Source organism: Artibeus jamaicensis, unplaced genomic scaffold (genome assembly GCF_021234435.1).
Source record: "Artibeus jamaicensis isolate MK-2021 breed Jamaican fruit bat unplaced genomic scaffold, CSHL_Jam_final contig_332, whole genome shotgun sequence".
Taxonomy (NCBI): Eukaryota; Metazoa; Chordata; class Mammalia; order Chiroptera; family Phyllostomidae; genus Artibeus; species Artibeus jamaicensis.
In genome coordinates, this window is record NW_026521788.1 from 13,617,595 (window position 1) to 13,642,843 (window position 25,249).

Consider the following 25,249-nt stretch of genomic DNA (forward strand, 5'->3'; position numbering starts at 1 on the left):
TGGGTTGCTGAATAGAGGAGGGCAAGGAGAAAAAACTGGGACAACTGTTAACATCATAATCAATAAAAAAGAATTAAAATATAAAATGTATTGATGTGGGATGTTATTTCCATCTTTGGAGAAAGTGTCATGAGTAACTGGTATAGTAAGAGGAATCAGAAAAATAATTCTGACCACGATTTTAAGCACTTCAGCACTTACTTGAATTAATTCTATGACAACTATAAAATTCTTCTCCACATCTCAAAATAAAAATAAAAAATTTAATCTTGGTGACGTCTGTTTCTGAGTGGTGCAGAGTAGTAACCCGGTGCTGCTGCCAAGCACACCAGATAAATATGGCCATCACCTCGGGATGCGGCAGAGAACAGCTGAGGCATGAACTGGAGGAGCTGTACTGCAGAGAGGGGAAGATTTTGAACAGTTGAACTACGTTTTGTTGCCATTTTTAACTTGGGCATTTGTCAATAACGGGTACAGAGGGAATCTGGGCTTTTGTATTTGCAGGGACTACTGCTGGGAACAGAAGAAGCGAAGAAGTTTGGGAGAGACTTGGGTGGCCTGGAGCGTGCCCTCCGTAAGAACGTTGGTTGAATTCTGGGGCTGCACAGGACAGGAAACTCAAAATCCAACCAGAAAAATCTCTGAAAGGCACATGGAGCTTTTTTGGCAGTTTCATGAGAAATAGATGTAGTTTGGGACTTGTCTGCAGAGGAGACTTGAAAGTCACACCACAATTTTAAATATAGACCCTGAAGGTCCAAGGACAAACCAGGGGTCATCTCAGCTTTACCCCAGGTACAAACCAGCTTCGTTTCAGCAGACTTTTTAAAAATTTTATTTTTAATTTTTTAATTTTATTGATTATGCTATTACATTTGTTCTATTTTCCCCCTTCATTCCCTTCCACCCTGCACACCCCCTTCCCCCACTATCCCCCCCTTTAGTTCATAAACGCGTGTCTCAAGTTCTTTAGATTCTATATTTCCCCTACTATTCTTACCCTCTCCCCTATCTATTTTCTACCTACGGTCTATGCTACTTATTTTCTGTACCTTCTCCCCCCTTCTCCTCCTCCCACTCCCCTGTTGCTAACCCTTCATGTGATCTTCATTTCTATGGTTCACTCCTGATCTAGCTGTTCTCTTAGTTTGCTTTTGTTTTAGGTGTGGTTGTTAATAACTGAGTTTGCTGTCCTTTCACTGTTCATCTTTTTTATCTTCTTTTTCTTGGATAAGTCCCTTTAACATTTCATATAATAAGGGCTTGGTGATGATGAACTCCTTGAACTTGATCTTATCTGAGAAGCACTTTATCTGTCCTTCCATTCTAAATGAAAGCTTTGTTAGATAGAGCAATCTTGGTTGTAGGTCTTTGGTTTTCATGACTTGGAATACTTCTTTCCAGCCTCTTAATAGGATTAAATAATGAGCTACTGCCATCTGCCTAGCAGAGGGAGGGTGAACCCTCTTTGGAAGAATAATACATCATCCCTGGGTGTGGTGTCTGCATCTTCCTTACACTTCGTGTCTAGCATGCAATGAAAATCGCCAAGTGTGGCCAGAGCACATGAACAAAAACAGAAAAAAATCCAGGTCCTATAAACAGATCCCAGGTCATCCTACATGTTGAAGTATGCTAGTAAGAACTTCAAATAACTATGACTAGTGTGTTTAAGAAAATAGGGGGAAAGAGAGAAAAGGGAAAATAAAAGGAGGATAGTTCAACAAAGCACTGGAATATATGCAAGAAAGAGTCAGATGGGCATTTGTCTAGTTTTCAATACAATAGGAGTTCTTGACTAACGCAGCAGGAAATGAGGTTAGTGAATTGGAAGCATAAATAGGAAACTACACAAAATGAAGGACAGATTTTCTTTTAAAGAATAGAAAATATAGAAAATAACCAGAGACATGTGCAATGCAGTGAAAAATTTTTAAATAAGTGTAATTTAGGAGAGGAGAATGAAGCAGAAGTTGTATTTGAAGAGAGAATGACTACAAATATTTTAAATCTGATGTAAGATATTATCCCCAAAATAAGATCGATCTCAATTTTTGTCCTGTTAAGTATCTGCTTAATACTGAAACCGCATTAAATGATGGAACTCAGAGAAAATAACAAAAATGGTAGCAGTCAAGTAAAAAAAAATGCCTAGAATCTACGGCAACACTGTTTAAAATAAAAAGTAGGAGAGAACATATAAGAAAGCAGAGGAATCAGTTCAGAAATTTAAAACCTTCCTCCCCTCTCCAAACAACAAAATACTAGAAAGAGAAAAATAGTAAAATAGAGAAGAAATCAAGGAACAAATTTGAGAAACTTCCCCAGAGCCGCAGACCTGCGTCCCAGAGAGAAGGGACCCACACGGCGACAAGCCTGCAGGGAAGCGCAGACCCCGCTCCAGCGCATCACCGAGCAACCTCGGAGCCTGGGGACACAGATTTTCCAAACTTAGAGAGAAAAAATGGTCACAGATGACAGATTTCGACCAGACTTTCAAGAAAACAAAACCAAAAACAAACCCTGAAGTTAAAGGTGATCCTTCAGTCGTCTGAGGGTATGATTTTTCAACCCAAAATTCTATAACCAGCTAAAAAAAAGTATGACTATAGAATTTATAATTCTATAAAAAACCCTCTCTCTCATATCTGTGCGTACATACACACACACACGAGTTGTCTGCTGCACTCTGTAAAGGAAATGATGTACTCTACCGAAACGAAGGACTGAACCGAGAAGTGAGGCACAGGGTCTAACACAGGAACGGGGTTTTCATGGTGACGAGGGGGAGGAACCGGGGGGACCTCTGCTACAGTGTGCCTACCAGGCACTTGACAAGTAAAGAAAGCTCTAAGAGAGATGAATTAACTAGATGAATACAGAACACCTAAGAAGTGTGAACACGTTGAAAGATTTGAACAACTGGGGAGGAGGGTGTGGGCTGAACTAGTGATTTGTACAGAGAACATCAACCAGATGTAAAATTCCAGGGAAAGCAAAATACTATGCTGGAAAGAAAATGGAATCATAATATACTTCACATCTCTAGGTAATATTTAGATAGGTATAATTATAGAAGCGATGAACACATACTGTTATAACTAAAATAAAAATACAACTGCTTGGGGAAAAGAGGGGGGTGGGAAAATAGGTGGGAGACAAGAGGTATTTAAAAAATTAAAGCTCCCATCTTCCATCTGGGGGAGTCAATAAATAATCCCAGAAATGAGGAAAAGCCAACAAGAAGCAACATACTTATTATTTAGTGGCATGAAAGTGTGTGAGAATCACCAAAAGGCAGGCTAAGCAGTTGCCTCTGGAGAGAAGAAACTGGGGGCTGAAGGTTTATATGGAAATTCCTTTTTCCCTAATGAGTGTGTCTTGGAAAATGGCATAACTTTTATTACTCAAATTTGTGATAATAATAAAACAAATTTTAAAAAATCACTCTGAATTACAAAGACTTTTTTTAAAAGCCCTGAAATAAAACTGGAAACGACATCTGCAGAGCACTGAAGTGCAAGTCCCTACCCTGTCTGGAATGTGGAGCAGCTCTCTCTGCTCTCAGTGAGGGAGGGCCCGTGTGGTGGATGAATGTGTGATCAACGGTATTAATTAGCAAGAGTTCACAGAACCAAGGTCCTAGCCCCAAAATACACCGCATCAGAAAGTTCCTGAATTCTATGTAATTAAACCAAAGGCTAGGTGTTGAGTTCAATGTGGCCTTAATGGCTGATGTGACTGACTTTCGGACACCGCAACTAACCAACCTTCAGAATAGGGCAAAATATTTAGTATAAAGTGGGTGGTGCTGCGTATGGTATTTTTTCTAGCAAACTACAACTTCTACAGTTGAGGCCCTGAGGTTACTTTTCACATTTTTTAAGAAGTTCTAGTAAATAAATAATATCACTCTCCTTCGGTAATTACAGTAAATTATTTACCTTTGGCACTCTTAGAAACGTGACATTAATTATTGAACCAATGAATTATATCACACAAAAAGGTATCACCGCCATCGTGCAATATGCATCGAGGCAGGAATGTGCCGCACACCGGGATTCCGCATCCCTTCGGGTTATTCCCATCCCAGCCCCTTTCCTCTCGTGACTCTTCACCACTCACTGAAACCTCGTTGTAACACAAGTGAACAAACATATAATAGACAAATTACTTGCTCTAAACGATCAGCTACATGTTCCAATGTTTGTCCCACCTGCTTAGGTTTATGGACAGACTTAATAATTCTCATAACTGCAATACTGACAAACAAAATGCTCTTATTATAGTGCGTCCGTCTAAATAAAAAATAAGGTGATTCCACTGAACCTTTGGTTTTTAAAGAAGGAGAATGAATTGGTAGCTTCATTTTCAAGCTGCCTATTTCTCTGAATACTTTTTTCCTACAGATTAGCATTTATTTAAACCTGAAGTGTGCGATTTCAACTATTTACTAATTTTAATTAAAAAATATGAATTTTGAAATATTCCGACATGTTGTGCATGGCACCATGGTAGCAACAAAAAGCTTTCATTCTTTAAAATAATAACTAGGGAACCACATGTGAAGATGGTTAAAGAAGATGAAGTGGAGTTGGCTCCCGGGGTTCCCACCACAAGCAGGGGTGTTCCCGGGTTTAACGGAAAAACTTGGCTTTGACGTTGAATCACAGACTTGGATCTGAAAACTGCCGCTGCCACTTGTTAATGGAGAACACTTCTTTTCCACTCCGAAGTTTTCCATTCTGGGATGGCAGCTCCAACTGTGTAAGTGTGGGTCTCTCCCCAGCCCTCTACATTCCTTTTGGCCCTTGAAATGTGGGGTGGTTAATCTGAGTGGTAAATGTGGGAAAAGTAGCTGGGAAGGCTCTGCTCACGTCCGATCTGCACCCACTTAGGTCTGAGCTCGGTTGCAGAGCACAAGTAGCCTCCTCTGCCCCCAACTCGCGCTCTGTGAGGGGTGCGCCTGCCCCGGGCAGGTGATGCTGGTCACTGGCTAGGAAGTCTGTCCATGTCACAGTTTTAGTACGTGGGCCCGCTTGGCTCAGACAATAACCCAGCCCTAAACCTGGCCTCCAGTGGGAATTAAAGAAAATATAGTATTTTGCCTTTGACCTTTCCTTATCTTTGTTTACTGAAAGCCCTGTGGAGATGCCCAATAGTACTTGCTGGTTTCATGATCCATTGCATGTTTCTTAACTTTCCTCAGTCTTGGTGTTCTTCTTTTTAAATTGAGGTTTGGTTGATAGGGAAATTAAATGAAAATATACACTAAAAATCTGGCACCAGAACAAGTGTTGGCTGGAAGTTATAACATCTGCTTATATGTGCAGTAACTTCTACTTTTCCAAGGACTTTCATTTATATTAGCTCATTCGTTAAAATCTGGTAATCTGTGGAACAGAAAAGTGTTCTAGGATCAGCACTAACCATTTACAGTTGTATATGTCAAATCAAGAGAGCCCACTTGGTTAAAAGAATGCATTTATAAATGCTTAGGTGTTATTTATTGACTTAAAAGCATTTAAATTTCTATGTTAACAGCAATATCTCTAGGCCTTTTTTGTTTATTGTTCTTTGAATCCTCAGAACCCAGTAGTTCTGGGTGGTAATATTATACCCACTTTATAGATGAGGAGATTGTAGTTCATAGACAGACTTCAAACATTTCACAACACAAGGCCAACACTAGCACTAGGTGGCTTTAGCAGAACACTACATTAAGGAAAAATTCATAGTGACTTAATAAGACCTTATACTGCCGTATAAAAAATGATATAAATAAGCACATCATTTTTCCTCTTGGCAGTGATGTCAAGGCTACTAGTAAAATCAAAATGCACATGATTCAATAGAGTCCAAAGCCTGACTAATGATGATATCACCGTCTCCAAGAGCTTACTACTTTCCCAAAATAGTTTCTCACTATCTCTATTCATCAGAGAAAGGATGAGAGCAAGTACCCACTGGCCTTACAAATGGGGACACACCCAAATGCCCAGGTCCGGAAACCAATGTCCAGGCACTGAAGAAAAGAGGTGGGAGACAAGAGAGTATTTGCACAGAAAAGAACGAGAAATTTAATTAACTCGGCACTAGATTCTCCAGGCTGCTGGCTGTCAGCCCCCGCTGTTGGATGACTGCAGCTAAGGTTCCTGTCTGTCAACTCTGCTTCCCCTGGAAACCAGCAGATTAGTTGGCGGCCTGGACAGGGCCAGGGCAGGGGGAATCCACGTGGGTGTCGGCTCCCTCAGACAAGGAACAGGTGACTTGGTCTGCATCACTTCATAGACCAGTGAATGGCAAGTCGTGAAAACCTCACTGAGCCTGCACTTCTCCACTCCTAACTGACCCATTAGGGGAATGGGTCAATTCTATAAACTGCCCAAATTCACTGAGCAAATGAAATGACCCAAGTAATATGAAAGTGATTTGAAAATAGTAAATTGCTATGCAAACAAAAAACACAGAGAGTAATAATTCTAATTCTCTTTTGTCAATAATGGAAGATAATTTATTTCTTAAACTTGGATAACATTACAGCCATCTATGTATCTAAGACATAGATGTACATGTATCTATGTATGTACAGACATATGCTATCCTATGTAGTGTTTTAGGATAGCATATGTCTTATCAGACTACAGACATGTTAATCCCTGCTGGATTAACAAGCAATAGGGGTATTTTGGCTGTGACAATTATGTGTCTAAACATCCAGTAGACATAGGAAAAGATGCTCAATGTCACTAATCATCAGAGAAATGCAAGTTAAAACCACAATGAGTGCCATCTCACACCTGTCAGAATGGCCATCATCAATAAATCAGCGAACAACAAGTGCGGGTGACAATGTGGACAAAGGGAACCCTAGTGCACTGTTGGTGGGAATGCAGACGGGTGCAACCACTGTGGGAAGCAGTAAGGTTATACTTCAAAAAATTAAAAATGGAACTGCCTTTTGACCCAATGATCTCACTTCTGGGAATATATCCAAAGGAACCCAAAACTACTAATTCAAAAGAATATAAGCACCCCTATGTTCATTGTAGTGTTATTTACAATCGCCAAGATACAGAAGCTGCCCAAGTCTCCATCAGGAGATGAGTGGATAAAACAACTAGGAGACATTTATACAATGGAACACTACTCAGGTATAGAAAAGAAGAAAATTTTATCATTTGTGACACTATTGATGGACCTGGAGAACATTATGCTAAGTGAAATGAGCCAGACAGAAAAAGACAAAAACCACATGATTTCACTCACATGTGGAATCTAATGAACGAACTGAACTAACCAGCAAAATAGAGACAGACTCATATATAGCCAGCAGGTTGACAGCTAAGCAGGGGGTGGGGGTAGAGGGACTGAACAGAAAGGAAAAAGGATTTATGGACAACAGTGTGGTGATTGTGGGGGAGGGGGCATAAGGGGACTAAAGAGTAATAAAAAATACAATAAAATGTATTTAAAAAATGAACTCTTCCTGAGGTGAACGTGCTTTCCTCAGGTCTGCTACACTGCCTTTATTAGAATGGCCCTGTGGCTCAGTGGTCAGCAGCAGAATGGGTTCACGTGGCCATCAGACTAAAATTCTATTCTCATCTCTACCACCCAATGTGACACTGTGCAAGTAAAATGCTCCTCCCAGCCCCAGTCTGTTGGTCTGTAAGACCTAATCCACAAAGTGGCTAAAAGCATGAAATGAGAAGATCCCTTTAACAAAATGTTGCGACAGGTACTGCAATAAGTCTTAAAATTATTGTGACTGATGGTAGGTATTGGGCAAAAGAAATGGCAACCTGATACCATAACAGAGTAGGTCTATCTGCACATCCAGCACAACTACTTGCAAATATTCTTTTAAGAAATGAATGCCATCTTTAAAAAAGTCTAATTCATAGTTACAGATAACAGAATGGTGGTTACCAGAGGCTGCTGGGTAGAGGAAAAGGGAAGATATTGATCAAAGGATTAATTAATTAACCAACTTTCAGTCAGTCATTAGATGAATAAATTCTGGAAACCTAATGTACAGCACTGTAACTGTAGTTAACAATGATGCATCATATACTTGGAATTTGCTAAGGTACAGACCTGAAGTGTTCTCATCACACAGAATAAATCATAACTACTGAAGTGATGAATATATTAATTAGCCTGATTGTGGTAATAACCACTGCACAATGTGTACATGTATCAAACCATCATGTTATTCACCTTAAAAAATAGATTCCATAAAAGAAAACCTGATTCAAGCAGCAAAATAAAATAGAATTAAAGACTCACTAAAGCAGGTCTTTTTTTTTTTAAGTAATTCTCTTGAAATCAGCTAATATTACCTCTTAAGGCCTACTGAAAACTACTCTATAAACCATAATGAAGCTGGGTTCTTTGGCATTTCCAAATCTGACTTCAAGATGATCCAGCTACCAACTTCAACAAAACAAGGTGACTCAAGAACAGGGTGGAAGCTGAGATGCTAACGAACCAATATCCAGCTCAAGGTGTCCAAACAAACTGTACTACCTTAAGTCACAGCACCAACTTCTCTGCCTTAAAAGAAAAATCTGTAATCTTGCTGACCAATCTGCCAGAAGCGTGGAACAGATCACCCGAGTAATGCTGGCAAAGCACTTTGATGAGAAAAAGCAGCATATTAAATGTCACTAGTCAAAGGTGCTTATCTTCTAGGGGACTATCTCTAGCAAATCTTTAATCCCAGGCTGGCTACTTTCTGCCACCATGCGCATTTTTGAGAGCACCTTAGAAATCACCTGGAGGGATAGCAACAGGGGAATGGGAGGGGGAGAGAGGGGGGAAAGGTATAGAGAATAAGTAGCATAGATGGTGGGGAGGAAATAGGCAGGGGGAGGGCACGAATAGTATGGGAAATGTAGAAGCTAAAGAACTTATGACACATGGACATGAACTAAAGGGGGGAATGTGGATGGGAGAGGGTGTGCAGGGTGGAGGGGAGTGAAGGGGGGAAATGAAACAACTGTAAGAGCATAATCAATAAAATATATTAAAATATAAAAAAGAAGTTAGCTTAAATGAAAGACATAGGAAGGTAAAGCTGCTGCTGGGGGGAAAGGTGTGTGTATTTTGAGCAGGGGCTGTGGAATGGGGTTGAGAGAGAGAGAGGAAGAAACCTATTAGCATAACCAGCTTTTGGATTAGGCATTTGTCTCCTTTTCTATTACTGAAATCATTGAAAATTGCTAGGTCTTGACAAAATAAATGTGAAATTTCTCCTGAAGACCCTTCCAACTTGCCTAGCACATGAATTACTACATATCAAGTAGTACATAACACAATATATGACTAAATATACATGAGATCATCTTTAGCTTCAAAAAAAGGCCATGTCTAACTCAAAGGATCTGGAATCCTAGGCCATGAAGTAAATGAGAAAAGTTGCCTCCAGGAACAGGGAAACTATAATAAGGTCTCAGATATTAACCACAGACTCATCTCCACAGTTACCACTCAAATAGCCAATGCATCTGTTTGCACACTAGTTAAACCTTCTCAACTGGTCGCCCTTTGAAGCCTTGCCACTTGTCCTCTTAAGCATAAACACTTGGGCCAATCTGGTCTGAAAGGAAAAGTCTGCCAAATGAAAGCAATCTACTCAGAGAGGGGCAGGGCTGCGCAGCTGTCCTGTTTTTCTTTTCATTGACATCTGCCTGTCCATCAACAGGACAGAAAAGAAGTGGAAGGTGCTTATGCCTTAGTGATTGACAGGCAAAGAACGCCTTTCTAAGAGTTTTGGCTTGGAAACACCCAACTTCACAGCTATTCTCTTAAAGCATACCTCATTTTCTTTTTATTTTGTTAAATTAGATTTATTCCTGGAGAAAGCATACAATGATAGACTCTCAATGCTGAATGGCACCTTAAGATACCAGGGGACTTTGTGCATTGCCTTTGGTATGTGGCTGTTTCATTGCGGGTTCTATGACCGCCAGCCGCAAGCACATCCGTGAGGGCAGAAACCCAAATTAAACTGGCTTAAGACGCCCTCTCCCCAGGGGTCTGGGTGGGAAAGTGGACTGAGATGAATCTATCTGTTTATATAGTGGGAACGTCTGGGCGGCACTGGCTATGGGTGTGGCTGAATGCAGCCATGGCTCAAACGACATGGGAATCCGTGTTCCAACCCCAGCAGCTTTGGACTCACTCCATCTTATAGTTTAGCAATCCCTGAAAGGCTAGACCAAGTCTCACATTCAAGTCTTACTGGACTGGCTACGATTTTTCATTTCACCCGAACACAATTATGGTAATCCAGGAAAAGGAACACTCTGAAAGGCCAGGTCTGGGGCTCATCCTCGGAGCAGGGGGGAGAATTTCAACCCCTTCTAAACTACACTGACTGAGAAATGGGGGGCAGAGCTTTGAGCATCAGGTCCTGTGACTGCTGTCTAGAGAAAATGGAATCGGTGCATGCGGGCAAAACCAACCCGTGTCTCTTTAGTGATTTCTGCTCTTCTCCCATCCTTGAATCACGACCAGAAATCATACTGAATTAATGTTCCTGCCAGCAAAATACATCCCTTGGTCTTACAACTGCTTCCAGGGTCATTCAAAGAAAGTGTAATTAATTAGTTAGCCCGCAAAGTATTTTTAGACCATGATCATGCCTTCTACCTCACATCCATGTAAAGGTCAAATATTTCCATTCCTTTAAAAATGATGTTTTATATGCCATAATTTTAAGCAGAATCATTTTCTCCGTAATATTCATAACTTGCTGAATATAAGTTGTCAGTTCCCTTTGAAGCACATTAAAGAAGAACTTATTATTAGAGTTAGAAATAAGCATAATGAGTAACACATGTCTAAACATAATCTTTCAGGCTAAAAATGGATAAAGATGATGGTGCCACACCCACAGTAACAACACAAGCGAGTACGAGGTCCTGGGGGACAGAGCAAAGCATGGGCTCTTCACTGGCTTCCTGCTCACTCACACTGAGCAGGGCAGATGTGTCCTGGAAGAGCAGACTAGTGTTGAAAGGAGGCCCTCTGGAGCCAGGTGGCCAGTGACTGCCATTTGCCAGCTGTGTCCCCTACCCTAGGGTGAGTTACTGAAGCTGTCTGTGCACTTGAGTTTCTTCATCTTTTTAATGGAGCCAAGAAATTGTCTCACAGGATTTTTGTGAACTGTAAGTGAGTTAGTTCTAGTACAACTCTTAGAAGAGTATCTTACACATAGCAGGAACTCAAAATTAGCTGTTTCTACCACCCTCACCATAAGCATCATCACCCTCACCATAAGCATCTTATGTCCTGATGCTCATGGCCTCTAAGGACTAGTACTCCACTAAGGTAACGAGAACTGTCTGACCTGGATCACACACAGCAGGGTAAGCCACAACAGATGGGGCTTTCAATAATGATGTCAGAAGGTAGGAAAGAACAAGTCTGTTCTATTCATCTTAGACAGCTGGGCTTTAGTCTAGAGTCATCCCTTTCCTTGAGCACCACCTATTTGGAAAGGAATACTTCCAAGTGCAAACGGATACAGCTCAAAGGCAACCTGACATGCACAAATCTGAGCTTATAACACAAATACATCAGGTTTGACTGACCAACACACAAAACTCTGGCCAGAGCACTCTAAATCAGAAATTCCTACCTAGAGGTACATTCCAGAGCCACCTGTGGAGCTTTAGAGAAACACACGTGCCCAGGAACCCAGGCAGAGAAATTCTGGTTCTGCAGGCATCCTGTTTCCCAAACAGCCACAGAAGATTCCAATGCTGCTCCCAATGAAGAACTCCCAGTAGCTTTCCGATTCCGGGTACACTGAAAAATCCGGTGCCCCGGTTCCACCCTGGCCTGCCGAGTCAGGACCTGAGCAATCGTTTTTTTAAATGTTTTCCAAGTGATTCTCAGGAGTGGTCAGGCCTGAGTGTCACTGCTTTAAGTAATATCTTTTGACAAACACAACATGTGATTTATTTACATACAATTTTCAGAAGCATGACTACAAGTGGCTCTTGATTAACAGGTAAAGAGAAAGTGCAAGAATGGGAAGTTCATGGAAAACCCTCTATCAAAGCCAAAAAAAAGAGTCCACTCTTGACTGAGGCAGGGGTGGGGAAGGATTAAGTAGTTTACAGACTAATCCTGAGTGAGGCCTAGAAAGAATGAGGACTTACTTGTCCTCCCTCCCTTCCCAGCCCTGGCCTCCACACCTGCCTCCCACCAGCTCAGGTTCTTAGGAGTGTGGGGCAGGTGGGCCTGTGTAGATCATTCTGGGTCTCCTCTGTCCTGAACCTCTGGTTAACGCGCAAACTGATTAATAAGCAGCAGGATAATAAAGGGGCAACTAGGCTTTGTGTGGGGGAGGTCTGCTCGTGTTGAAAGAAAGCAGCGTACAGGGTGTTAATTTTTATTCCTTTTCGGCCTTAACTTGTCCAAGGAACTTGAACTGGGCAAAAATAGGGCAGATTTCAATCTGACAGTAAGCCGGGTAACTTTGCTTTAGGAATTCTAAATACTGAAGACTTCTTGCATGCTTTAAACAAAATCAATAGTGTGGAGAAACTATATTTTGAAATTTATAAATATAGCTTTAGAGGCATGATAAACATAAATAACTTTGTATTTAAAGTCTTAACACAAAGCGTGTAAGTGAATCTCCATAGTAAACACTTCTCAGTCTTGCAGGGAGTAACTGGACTCTTCCCGCTGAGAGCATCTCTTTTGAGGAACTAGCCTTTTCTCTCTCTCCTACAATGAATGAGACACTAGGGACTAAACAGGTTAATGTACTTCTTTCAGGAATTATCTTTCTCTGTCCTCCAAGTTTTTATTTTGAAGGTGTTCATACAAAGTTGAAAAACTCATATAAGGAATGCCTGTGTAGACTCCACCTAGGTTCAACAATTAATATCTGCCTGATTTGCATTTTTATTCTCTCTCCAACCCTCCACTTTTTTCTGAACCACTTGAAAATAAATAGCTGACTTAACAATTACTTCAGTTCTGAAAACTTCAGCAAGCATATCCCGAAATAGAGATATCCCCCCATATAGCTTCAATACTGTTATTGCTGCTAAGAAAATCAAGTTTCCTGACAACATTGCCAGTACTTCAATTACTTCAGTTTTCCCTAAAATGTCGTTGTACCCTTCATATTTCCCTCCAAATCTCTGGTGAATTTATCACGAAGGTGTGTGACCAGGAGTAAGGTTATATACCCTTTAAACATATTATTTCCACAAGGAATGTCTGTCAAACCGTGGCATTTTCCGTACTCATCAAAGAGAGCAACTTGCTGCTTCTGTAGGTATCAACTTAAGATTTCTTGGTAAAGGTTTCAAGATGCCCTGAACCTTGCTCTCCCCTGAGTGGTCCACAGGAGCGTTGTGACACCCACAGAGGGGCTTCTGAAAGTGAGGCAGCAACAAACCGAATAAGAGGACATCGGTTCCACCCCAACGCTTCTCTTTGTCTTCTACTTCTTTTGACAAATCCTTCATTCTGAGTAAATGCTGCCACTCCACTCTGCCCGAGTAAGCAGGTCTAGGTAGAGACTTATGGGTCGGTAATGGGTGGAGTGAGAACCCTCGGAAGTCTGCCAGTAGCCTTGTAGCATTGCAGACGTTCACAGTTCCCTTGAAGGTTGGTGTGCAGAGCTTGGGAGGTAGTGTCCCTACGGCAGTAATAATGGTGGGAGCGGCAGTGGAGGTGACGGTGGCAGTGATGGGGGCGTGCTGGTGATGGTGGTGGGGGCGGTAACGGTGAGGTCACAGTAATGTTTGTGGTGGTCCCAATTTCATGCCCTTGCCCCAAAGCAAATATATATTCGGAAATATACACCATGATTAGGTTCAACCAAGGATTTGCTATTCCATTACGGAACGAGACACATATTTCACGTAGGAGGGAAATGTCACTGATACCCAAGGAATCTCTTTTCACCTGCAATTTTATGTTTTGTGGGGGTTTTTTAGGGCATAGAGAGTAACAGGCATTTCAACACTTGAAAGTATTACCAATATACCCACTAACATCTCGTCTCAGTTGGGAACATGAAGAGGTCAGAGTTACCTGACTGAGGTAATGGCCACAGCCAACCAAGCAAAGAGTTCTGTGGAAGACCTCGACCAATACTCAGGAACACCTTCCACTCCCTTAGCTTCACTGTTTGAGACAACTGACTATTTAGTGTTAACACCCACTTGCACCACAACATGCTACCGCATCTGTAATCATTCCACAAAGGGTGTTTTTTTTGGTCTGACAAAGCAGTGAATAGCTGCTGTATCCACCTCTGTAAGGCCCGCTTGCTAAGAATGTTCTAGAGAGTGAAAAGTAATAAAGTGTTTATCATAGGTACTCATGAAGTACAATGTGTACCTGTGTGTCTGGAAACCAGCATCTCCAGACACGTGGGAGTCCTGAAGGTCTGCCCGTCTGCTGCTTAACCTCTAACTCGGCGATAAGTGACTCACTCACTCATCTGTTCCAATTTACCTTCATTGTGCAGTGAATAAACCCAGCATTGTTTCACCAATTACTTACACTGTTTAAATATTATGAGCCACCTTTACACTTAGTTTTATGCTCCAAACAGTTCCATCCATCACCAGCACATGACTGCAAGTATAAATCAGGTCGTGTGTGTATCTGGAATAATGAACCATACTGAGCCTGTCTGCGGTGGGACTACGTTGCTGGGACTTCTTGTATTAAACCAAGTATCTATTCAACCACAATTACTGAGAAAAGGGATTACACAAACACTACATGAACCTGGCACGGATTCTGGCAGAAAGCTCAATACATCACATCTTGAGAAGGCCCATTATAGGCAGCTGTGAAACTCAAAGACCAAAACCAGGAAGGATCTCATCTTTAACTATCTGTTAAAAACAATTCTAGCAAATTCCAACATGCACACAAAGTTTGTTTAGTACAACCAAACATACATGTGGATAATGTAGGCAAATTTAGCTATTGATTATCAACTCTCTTTTTAAGAAGTTTAAATAGATTTGACATAGAAATGAGAAAAGGGATCCATGACTCTCCTAGGATTTTCTGAGTTTCTCTCTATGGGACTTTCATGACTCACGCAGAGAAGAGAGGGATATTTCCATTGATCGCACAGTTGATTTTTTCTCTAACTGGCAGAACTGGAAGATTTATCAATGCAAAATCAAGCACATCAAAATATAGTTCTTGTCATGGGACAAAGAGGTTGATTCAAATATACAAACGACAGTTTAACAATCAAAGAGTATTTGTAAAAGAATGCCTACCTGTTCTTTGGATGGCACGAGGAGTTCTTCGATCATCATGCTGTCCCGGGCGTAGGAGCTTCTGTTCAAGGTGTAGGACCTATCCGAACTGAAGGAGCGGAGGCTGTTGTGGTTACAGTTACCCATTCAAGAGTGGTGGATGGTGATGAGATGAATAAAAGAAAATTAATGCATGCAACTTTAACAACAGGCACAATGGCTAAAAAAAAATCAACAAAAGTTGTTCTTGAAAAGACACTGTCAAAAAATGAAGTCCCTTCTGTGTGAGGAAATCTGTGAAGCTTGGACAATCTCATCATCAGGTTTGGTTTAAAAGTAGGCCAATTGGTGTTACATCTGTGAGAAGATGAAATGGCTAACAATTTTGGATGTTGCACTGTAACAGCTGGACCGACATGCCAACGGTGAAGAACTGGATGATTCCAGATGATCTGATAACCTGAGAGATTTCCTATGGTAAGACCTTACCTCAGGCTCTCCTCTCTTTCTGATCCTTATCTGTCTAGTGCATACTAATAAATGAAATTCCGTCTGCTGTCAATGGTTCTGTTTATGTGTCTTTGGAACCAGATAAGGGTTTAACTTATTGAGAGGTTTACAGCTGCTACTGGTGGAAAGCTCTGGAAGGAAGGAAGCAGTGCTGTGAACACATCTCACATGCCCCTTGGTCAGCTTTCTCGCCTTGACGATTTTAATCCCATATGTGGTTTTGTGTTCTTTCCTTGCTCAAGTCTTTCCTTACTTGCTCCTTCGACCCTTCACTTTTCTAGCCGCTTACAAATCCTCAACACAGCCCCTGAACTTCCCAGAGTACAAGCTTGTGTCCGGAAGTGCTACTCACCACACTGACCTCTAAACTAAAAATCAGTAGGGGGTTCGGGGGTGGGGGGGGTAAGATGGTTGAAGGTGGTACAAAATCCCAGTTTTGAAATAAATAGGTCCTGGGGGTGTAATGTACAGCATGGCGACTACAGTTAATACTACTGTATATATTTGAAAGTTGCTAAGGGAGTAGGTCTTAAAAGTTCTCATCAGCCCTGGCTGGTGTAGCTCAGTGGATTGAGCGCGAGCCTGCGAACCATACACTCACGGTTCGATTCCCCCAGTCAGGGCACATGCCTGGGTTGCAGGCCAGTTCCCAGCAGGGGGCGCACAAAAGGCAACCATACATTGATGTTTCTCTCCCTCTCTCCTTCCCCCTTCCCCTCTAAAGATAAATAAATAAAATCTTTAAAAAAAAGTTCTCATCACAAGGGAAAAAATTATAACTATGTGGTAGTAGATGTTAACTAGGATTACTGTGATAATTATTTTGTGATACATATATATTGAATCATTATGTTCTATCCTGGACACTGATGTAATATTATTTGTCAATCATACCTCAAACTTAAAACAGGCAATAGAGAAAGGGACCCTGGGAACCCTGCCCATGTCCACACAGGACACGCAGGCTGATCTGAGCCTCGGCAGAACACCTCGTGATCCTACAGAAAGGCAAAGGATGGAGGCTCTGGAGGAGCTGCTTCAGGCCCTCTCCCGCCTGCCTCCCTCTCTCACCTGCCGTGACAGGCTGTTGCCAGGCAAGCCTTCCATAGCTTCCCAAGGCTTCCTGCGCCTGTCTTCCTTGGAAAGGGTGGCAGAAGATGAAACCACTGAGCTTCACTCTAGAACTGGCTCCTCGGCAACGGGGCGCCCCGCAGCTAGTGGGGAACACAGGCCCTTGGTTTTGGTGTCATAGTTTTTGTATGGGGTCAAGGACCACAGTCCTTGGTATCTGTCACTGCCTAGGTCATTAACAAACTGTCTGAATATGAATGTGGCTGCTTGAATCTTTACCAGTAGACTCAGTCAGACTCTGGCCTTGGCCTTGTGTGTACTAGACAGGGAAAAGAGCAAAGAGGCAAATAAGAACTTGCTTGACACAAAACAATTTCTTTTCCTCTCTGTAGTTACTACATGAAACATTACCCACAGCAAGTATTTTTTTTATCAATACACAGAGGCCCCTGAATTATAGGCATTATTCTAAGTGTCTACATAAATGGGTATGTACATCCTTCTAGGATTAAACCTTAGTTTTCACCAGAATCTTAAAAGGGATCTCGGACTCCAAAATAACTATTATTCTACAGTCATTATATAGTGTATTCAGCAAATATTTACTGACTGTTATAAGCTAGTCAAAGTATTAGAAACAGGATATGAAAGCAAGAAAATAAAAGTAAGCGTGACCCCTGCACAGAGGAGCTTACCTAGTAAGCCACATGACCTTGAGCACTCGCACACTGAGGCCTTCGGTGCCCAGCCAGGACTCACACACCCCTCCCCACCCCCGCTTCCAGTATTTCTTCCTGGTATTCCTGTTTCTCGTCCCTTTACATTCTCTCCAGTACAATATAAGCTTCCTAAAGGCAGGCATTCTCTTCCTACCCTCTCACTCAACACTGTTACCAGGACTTTTTGTGATGGTAGTTCTAAATCTTCACTGTGCAAGGCAGTGTCCATGGGTCACCAGGGGCCACTCCGTACCTGAATTGCAGCTGGTGACTAAAGAACTGCATTTTTAATAGTACTTAATGTCGACTAGTTTTAATCTGAATTGCCATATCACCTAGGGGACACATTACTGGACAGTGCAACTTCTAAGTACTCAGGCAAGGTTCTGTTTTGCCACATTGTTGAGATTTGAGAAGCTCACTCCCCGCAACATTCATTCATTTCCTTAAGTTATGGTTCCTACAGTGTACGTTAACATTGGTGGTATGTGAGCACAATTTTACTGTAGATATGGACTAAGCCTTAAACGTTTTAAAAAATAACTACATATTTACTTTAATTTCAGTTCTTAAATGTCTCTAAGATTTGTTGATATGTTTTACACATCCCCTCTTTCTCTGAACTTGAACATGCATGCCAACTACACAACAGGGCCCAGAACTGGGAGCTACCAACAGAAAAGCTGAAAGATGTCTATTTTATGCGTCTAAAGTTCTTACTCCTGACTGTTCCAGACCGACTTACAATAGACAGATGGAGCCAATTAAATCCATCAAGCTCCACTCAGAATCCTTAATACAGAGAAGTAATTTCAGCTACTAAAATTAGACATTATTTGCATGGGGATCTGGAAAGCATTAAATTGTTTTTAACTCAGGTCAACTATATTATTTGTAGTCATCAGTATACCCTAAGTGATAAATGCAGGAAGTATTAGGCAACCACATGCCTGAGAATTCTTAAAACTATACTCATGTGCCTAACACAACTCCAATAAAACAGCAACCAGCAAACAAACAGCTCTTCAACACTAATGTCCAGTGAAATTTCTCCAGTTTCCCCCTCATGCACCAAACAAACTTTGTTAAGGGGAAGAAGTTCCTTAAATATTCAGTCAGTTTGGCATAGTAAGATTTCTTATCATCCACTGAGTCATTTGCTAATTTCTGCAGAATCACAAAACCAATTTGCTAAAGCTGAGCAGAAAAAAAAAAGAGCACATGTCAGAGCAACACGGCACAGCACAGCACGGCACAGCCCACACAGCACAATGCGGGAGAAAAGAAAAAGGAGAAAATGAGTCAGGGAAGGGCAGGGAAACACCAGGAAAGTGCCATTTCTTACCTGATCTTGGGACTATTTTAAAGTATTTTTAGAAAAAAATCAGGAGAAGAAAGCAAAAAAAAAAAAAAAAATGAGACAGGGAAAAAAGAAAAAAATGTTATGGTAGAATGAGATACACATTTAATGTATTACTTTTTAAATGTTACACTCAGAATATTAAACTCTAACGGTACCTTTAAACATTGGCTTTATGATTTATTTTTATATTTGCCTCTGAGCATAACATGAGTTGCCAATGTAAAAAAATGAGTTACATATAACAGCAACAAATAATAATGGTGCAATCAAAACCAGAAGTATGGAAGCCTTAGAACTTTCTTGGGAAAAAAATATGAGACAATATTCAGTTTAATCATTCACTGGATGTCAGCTGCTACAATTTCCTACATTCAAATGAGTAATCCACAAAATGTTACCTTCTCTAAACTATCTCAGGGAGCGAATCAGCTAGCTATTGGATTACAAAAGCTATTATATCTCTAAATAGAATTTTCCTTTGAGATCCTCTAAGATTCTGCATATTTTCAGTTATAACTTGTTGCAATCTGTTAATACACAAAATAGTACACACTATAAAAAGTTATTTCCCCTTCTTGTAAATGATACCGGTTACAAGAAGATTTTGTCTTCCGTGTACTATATATACATTAACAAAGCAAAAATTCTAGTAAGTTACATGAGATTCCAAATTCTGTTAAAAAAAAAAAAAAGACCAACTAAAAACAAAAAAATCAATTCAGGATCTAAACCAGCCAGATCAAGGACAGTGAGAATTAAGTCTCAGGTTTACCTTGTGGGAAGTGCCATTTACTATTAGACAATGAAACTTTTTACAACAGACACTCAAACTATAGGAAAATGTCCGCAGGCTCTGGCTTAGGTGGTTTAATTATTAGCTTTAAAATAACTTGACTGTCAGCAAACAAGCTGTTAATCCAGCCACGGAAAAGAAGTCCCCAAATTTTGGACAAGGTCCTGTTTCTTTCAATCAGTGTCAAACGGGCCTGAGCCCAGGTTTTCCACATACCAAAGTTTTACGCTTTAGTTATGAGGGTTGACTTCACCACTATTCCTGTCTGTGACTCTTGGTAAGTCACACTCCTAACGTGTCCCTTGTAAACAAACTAACGGCAGAGTTTTAGAAGAGATACTCGAACTCTTGGCAGGAAATTCTAACAAACGATATATAATTTTTAAACCAAAAATACCCTTTCCAGTCTCAACCAGGCATTCTCCTTTCAGTAACGAAGACAGAATGGTGAATAATCAACATACATATTTCTTATTACTGGAAAATAAGATTTTTCTTCTAATATAGTATAGAACCAAATTTAGCCAATTCGGATTGGCTCTCCCGGCTTTGTCTGTGAGCTCTTTCGCTTGAAGCATGACCAAAAGGTGGGAAAATACAGAACAAACAACTAGCACGTTCACTCACATAAAATTAAGGACTGAAAACCATGAAAGCAAATAGCACAGCGTGTACACTCGAGTTGAGACCATTTCACCAAATTCATCTCCTCATCCAAAGAGCACGTTTGGGGACCAGGGAGAAAATGAACATGATGTTGATTTATGACAAACCATGGTGGCTTGAAATTGCCTGTGAAAAAACAGCAACAATAAAATACCTGGCAGAACGGGCCCCGAGACTAAAGCCCATGTAGCCTTCGGCAGGCAGAGAGTCATCGCCCAGTTCCTTAAGGTCCTGGGGCCCCAGATACTTGTCCGTGTCTCCTGTCATCGCATCTTCACCTGCGGATGCACAAAGCAAGGCCCAAGTCAGAAGCTGCCCTTTTGCAGACGGTCCGTGGTGGAGAAACCTGCTCCTCTGGGCGTCGGCAAATACCCAGCCTGCCACAGTCATCTTCTCCTGACCCCTGGATAGTATTTGTAATTGCCGTTGAGCAGGAAAAAGTACAGGCAGAGGTTAGTTCATAATTTCAAGAGTAAATTTAAGTAGCAGAGAGAGGTCCTGGTGCTAAGTACCAATTTTAATACATTTCCTCTGCCTCCTTCCTCCCCCTCAAACCCTGGCAAACCAGAAAGAAGGATCTTATACGTCCATTAGTTGTCAGCAACTCACTGTGATGAGGGGAGCTTGTTTGAATGGATGTTGGTGCCAAATAAAAACTGTCTCTTCCTTACTTTTCTGGAAATTGTACGTGGAAAGGGGCTTTTGTTCTTCTCACACACAGGATTTCAGTCTGGGGCTTAGGTAAGAAACCGGCACATCACTTAACCTGAACTATAACTGTTCAGTTGGAGAAGATTGAATCTTTTCAATTTTCAACTGTTTCTAAATCGACCAAATTAACAACCCAGTCCAGTGGCCCCAGCGTCTAAACCCTCCTTGCAAAGTAGCTCTTCCTTCCATAGACTATGATCCAATGGAGGTTTCAGCACTTTGAAAAAGGGACTATATACAATCAATTGCTCTTTAGCCCTTGATACAAAGAGTTAACCACATAAAATGCTTTTACTAGCTACATATGCATAACATGACCTCACATGGAAAAACCACATTCCGAGAGTGACAGGGCAGGTTTTCCAGATGCCTTGTGCCCTTAGTGACGGTTCCCATCCTTGCAAAGTGTAGCACAGGCTGTGGAAAAGTGCCTTCCGCAAAGAGGCAAACTATCTCTTTTTTTATGACTCTCATTCTCTTTCTGGACACAAACTTGGCTGGCAGGTAAAGATTTCAAAAGCGTGTGTTATGTTTTCTCAAAGGTAAGTGATTCATCTGCTCCAGTTATATTTTCCAATTCCCTTCTCAGTCCCGTTTATAATTTCCATTCATTTAAACTCAGGAAACCACAAGAGCTCAGCCTTTAAACTACCAATCAAGTCTAAAAATACATGGTCAACTACTGTTTTTGCAAATGTAAAAACTAAACAGATTAACTTTCTCCTGCGACCCAGTAGCAAGAGATTATTTTAAGTAACTATTTACCACTGGGCTAATTTGCACACTCACCACACAGGAGACAAAAACAGCACACACAAAGTACAATTTAAAGATCTTACTCGGTCGTAAAGCCATTTCCACCGGGCGGGGCTGATCAGACGCTTTCCTGATGTTTCCTGGAATTCCTTAACCAGTGATTTAGAATCTACCTCCAAAGCAACCCAAACAAACCAATCCTTGGGTTGTATCCACTGTCTTCACCACCACCGCCGAGTTCCTCTCAGCATCTTCTCCTTGTAGGCAATTGAGGAACGGCACATCGTTTGCTATTCACCAGAGTTCAAAGATTTTCGATATTTCAGGCCAAAAAAAAAAAAAAAACCCACAAAACAAAACCTGGCTACTCTTAATTGAGATTAAGATCCTTTTGATTATTCCGCAGACATCCTTTTAAAGCTCCTTCGGATTGGATTAAAAACTCCTCTGGCAAGCCTCTAGCAGGACCGAATGGTGACATAAATGCAAGCCCTGAGTTATTTGTATGTAAATATGAGGGCAGCTCCAGTGTAGACTTTCGGTAATTTGATACCGGTGCTCGGTGCCTAACCGGGTAATCGAGACAGCCCTAAACCGAGGGAGAATCAACCAGCGAGGTGCTGCCTTTAATTTCGAGGTGACTCTCTCCCAACAGGAATGAAGAGCTGGCCAACCCAGGTAGAGAAAAAACAAGAAAACAAAGAAGTGGCCCAGGCAGGGAGTGGCCGGGAGCTGCAGGCACACTTTCAACTTTGTTCTCAGCTGGGAACACCAGGAGCCTCGGTTATTTATGGTCCCTGTCAGGTGGAAGGAGGGGAAAAAAAAAAAAGACAGAGGGAGGGCCTGCCCTTGAGCTGGAGTTGTGAAACTGTGGGGCAGAGGGAGGAAATAGTGATTCCCATAACTCTCCAAGAAGCTCATGAGAACACACTCATCACTGCTGCTTTTTAGCAAGAGTTTGAGGAAAAGGAGCAGAAGTGAGACCATCTGGAAAAAGCAGTGGATGTTCAGCTTTATTTTTGGCACAGGCTCTTTCATCTCTTTAATACTCTGGAAGGAAGAAACTGGCTCTCCCTCCTGAGAGGTCCCTGGAGGCAGGCAGAGCCAGTGGGGCGGGTTGGTGGGGGAACAGGGGAGCTCGGGCTGGAGAGGTCTACGCTGCAGTGGGTAGGTGTTTCTGTCACTTTGCTGTTACATTGTTTCCCTCTCTCTGGGACTCCTGGCCTGCCTTCACAGCTGCTCCACCCTGTTTACGTTGGCAAGCGTTAGGAAAAACTAAGCAAACTGAGCCTAAGCGGGACTTCTGCACCCTCCATCTGGGTAGGCTGCAGAGGCAATTTCATTACTCTTTTTCAGGCTAGAAAGTAAGTAAAGGGGGTGAAGCTGTCCTGCTGAAGTAGGTGGTTTGCAGCACGTTTTTCATGATAGTGTGTCTATCTCCTGGGTTGTTACCTAAATACAAAAACTTCTGAATCTATAGAACGGACAAAGTGGGAAATGGATTTGGTTTTCCTGGATAAATGCATAAATAACCGTAACAATAAATGACTCATGGAATATTAAGACAATACGATACCTAGTGTTTTAATTTGACCAGCCTGGCTGTAATGGACATTGTAAATATGTCAAAATAGGAAGGAAGCCATTTATAATGCCTGGTACCTATTGAAAAACATTCTCAAGCGAAAAAATAATTTCCAACCTGGAAAGAATGGAAGGGAAAGTCATGGCAAAAATGAAGAAAATGTCTAAAACCTTAATCTGTATGCCACAATCGTGCTTAAAATCCAAATACTCTGGCAAAGCCTTATTCAACGACTGTCACTCAAACTTCCTCACAAGGACTGCAGTGAAAAGGGTTTATTCCCCAGACTTCCCTCCTCCTCTCTCTGGCCAATCCTCCAAGCCCATCCCGCCCTCTGCTACACAGAATTATTTCACTCTTTAGAATTCCTGAAAGTCTTGTAGACTTGGCACCATCGCCTAGGATGTACTCTCTTGATGGAACCTTTACCCCTCTTCTTCATCCCAGTTACTGTCTCCAATGTTTGACTCTTCCCAGAACTCCTCCCACCCCACTCGTCATTTTAAGTGAGGTGTCCCTCTGTGCACTTCCCTCATCAGAGCACACTGCGAACAGAAACATCTGCTGAGTCTCTCCCACTGGATGGTAAGATCCCTAGATTAGGAACCAAATTTTTCTGGGGTCTGGCATGTTGTAAATATCCCATAAATATTTTTGAAATCATGGTTGTTTTTATTAAAGAGGTTGGTGTTTTTGCTTTTCTCCCCCCATGTAAATTCCACAGTGACTTAGGACCCTTTGGGCACGTCAAGTGTGATGACTGGTCAGTGTACCATAAAACGTCAATAAAATTAAGTGTTCACTCCTCTTTACCCATCCTCCGCAGCCTTCAGCAATGGTCACTGCAAAACCAAGAGAGGCTGGGGTGGGAGTGGAAGCTATCAATACCTGTGGTCAAAGATGAATTAAAATAGATTAAGAAATTATGCATTTACCACTTTAGAAAAGTGAAAAAAATTCTTCCAAGTTCGGGAATTCAGAATTCCAGGCAATGGTATTATTTTAAAACAGTTTTGCACAGTAGGTGCTCTGGCTTAAAATCTACGTTCCATCATTTCTGATTTGGTGACCTTTAGAACGGAGTCAGTTCAACCTCTATTAAAACTGGGAGAGTAACTCTCCTCTATCCCAATAATCTCTTGGGGTATTAAATGAAACAATGCACAAAGTAAGGGCTTAATGAATGCTAGTTGTTACTATTATTCTGTAGCATCATGTTCTCTAGTACCCAAGCATCTGAATGTATGAACTCATATAGTTAGCATTTAAATTGCTGCTATTTATACTGGTGAGGGCAAAATCCAACCATAGCAGCAAATTGTCCCTGATCTCTATTGGCTAACACAGGGCATGGCTCCTCACAGGTAAGATATTCAACAAGTATTTCTTGACTAAATGAATAAATGAACAGTAATAATAAAGTGAACTCACTCTCCTTTCAATCAACACAGTATTCTATAATTATTGTACCACACAACCTACTGCTGCACTGAAGATTAGAAAGGTCTGAGATGAGTGACGCAATAACGACCTCTGATCCATTCTATAATCTACAAACATTTTTGGTCAGTGGTAGCTCCTGACCAATACTTCTTATACAAGTTGCATATAAACCAACCAAAGTATTCTATTAAAGGACAACACTCATACAACACCAGATATATTTAGTTAAAAGATACACAGGAGTAGGCAAAATATATTTACAGTTATGCAAAGAAATAATATTTAATACTAACACAAGAATAAACTATTTCATGTATTCACAAGTGTAAACCTATTTTTGTTCACCTGTGTGAGTGGGGACCC

At 41.3% G+C, this 25,249-nt stretch overlaps 1 protein-coding gene across 5 annotated transcripts in view; it reads right to left on the reverse strand.

Annotated features, from left to right (window-relative positions):
- ANK3 (ankyrin 3) overlaps window positions 1–25,249 on the reverse strand; it is a 326,106-nt gene that overhangs the window by 80,928 nt on the left and 219,929 nt on the right. For all 5 annotated transcript variants that reach the window (XM_053663869.1, XM_053663868.1, XM_053663866.1 and 2 more), the window contains 2 exons: window positions 20,546–20,669; window positions 15,291–15,393 (listed from right to left, as the gene is read on the reverse strand). In XM_053663869.1, coding sequence (XP_053519844.1) covers window positions 15,291–15,393; window positions 20,546–20,669 — 227 coding nt within the window. The remainder of the gene's footprint in view (window positions 1–15,290; window positions 15,394–20,545; window positions 20,670–25,249) is intronic.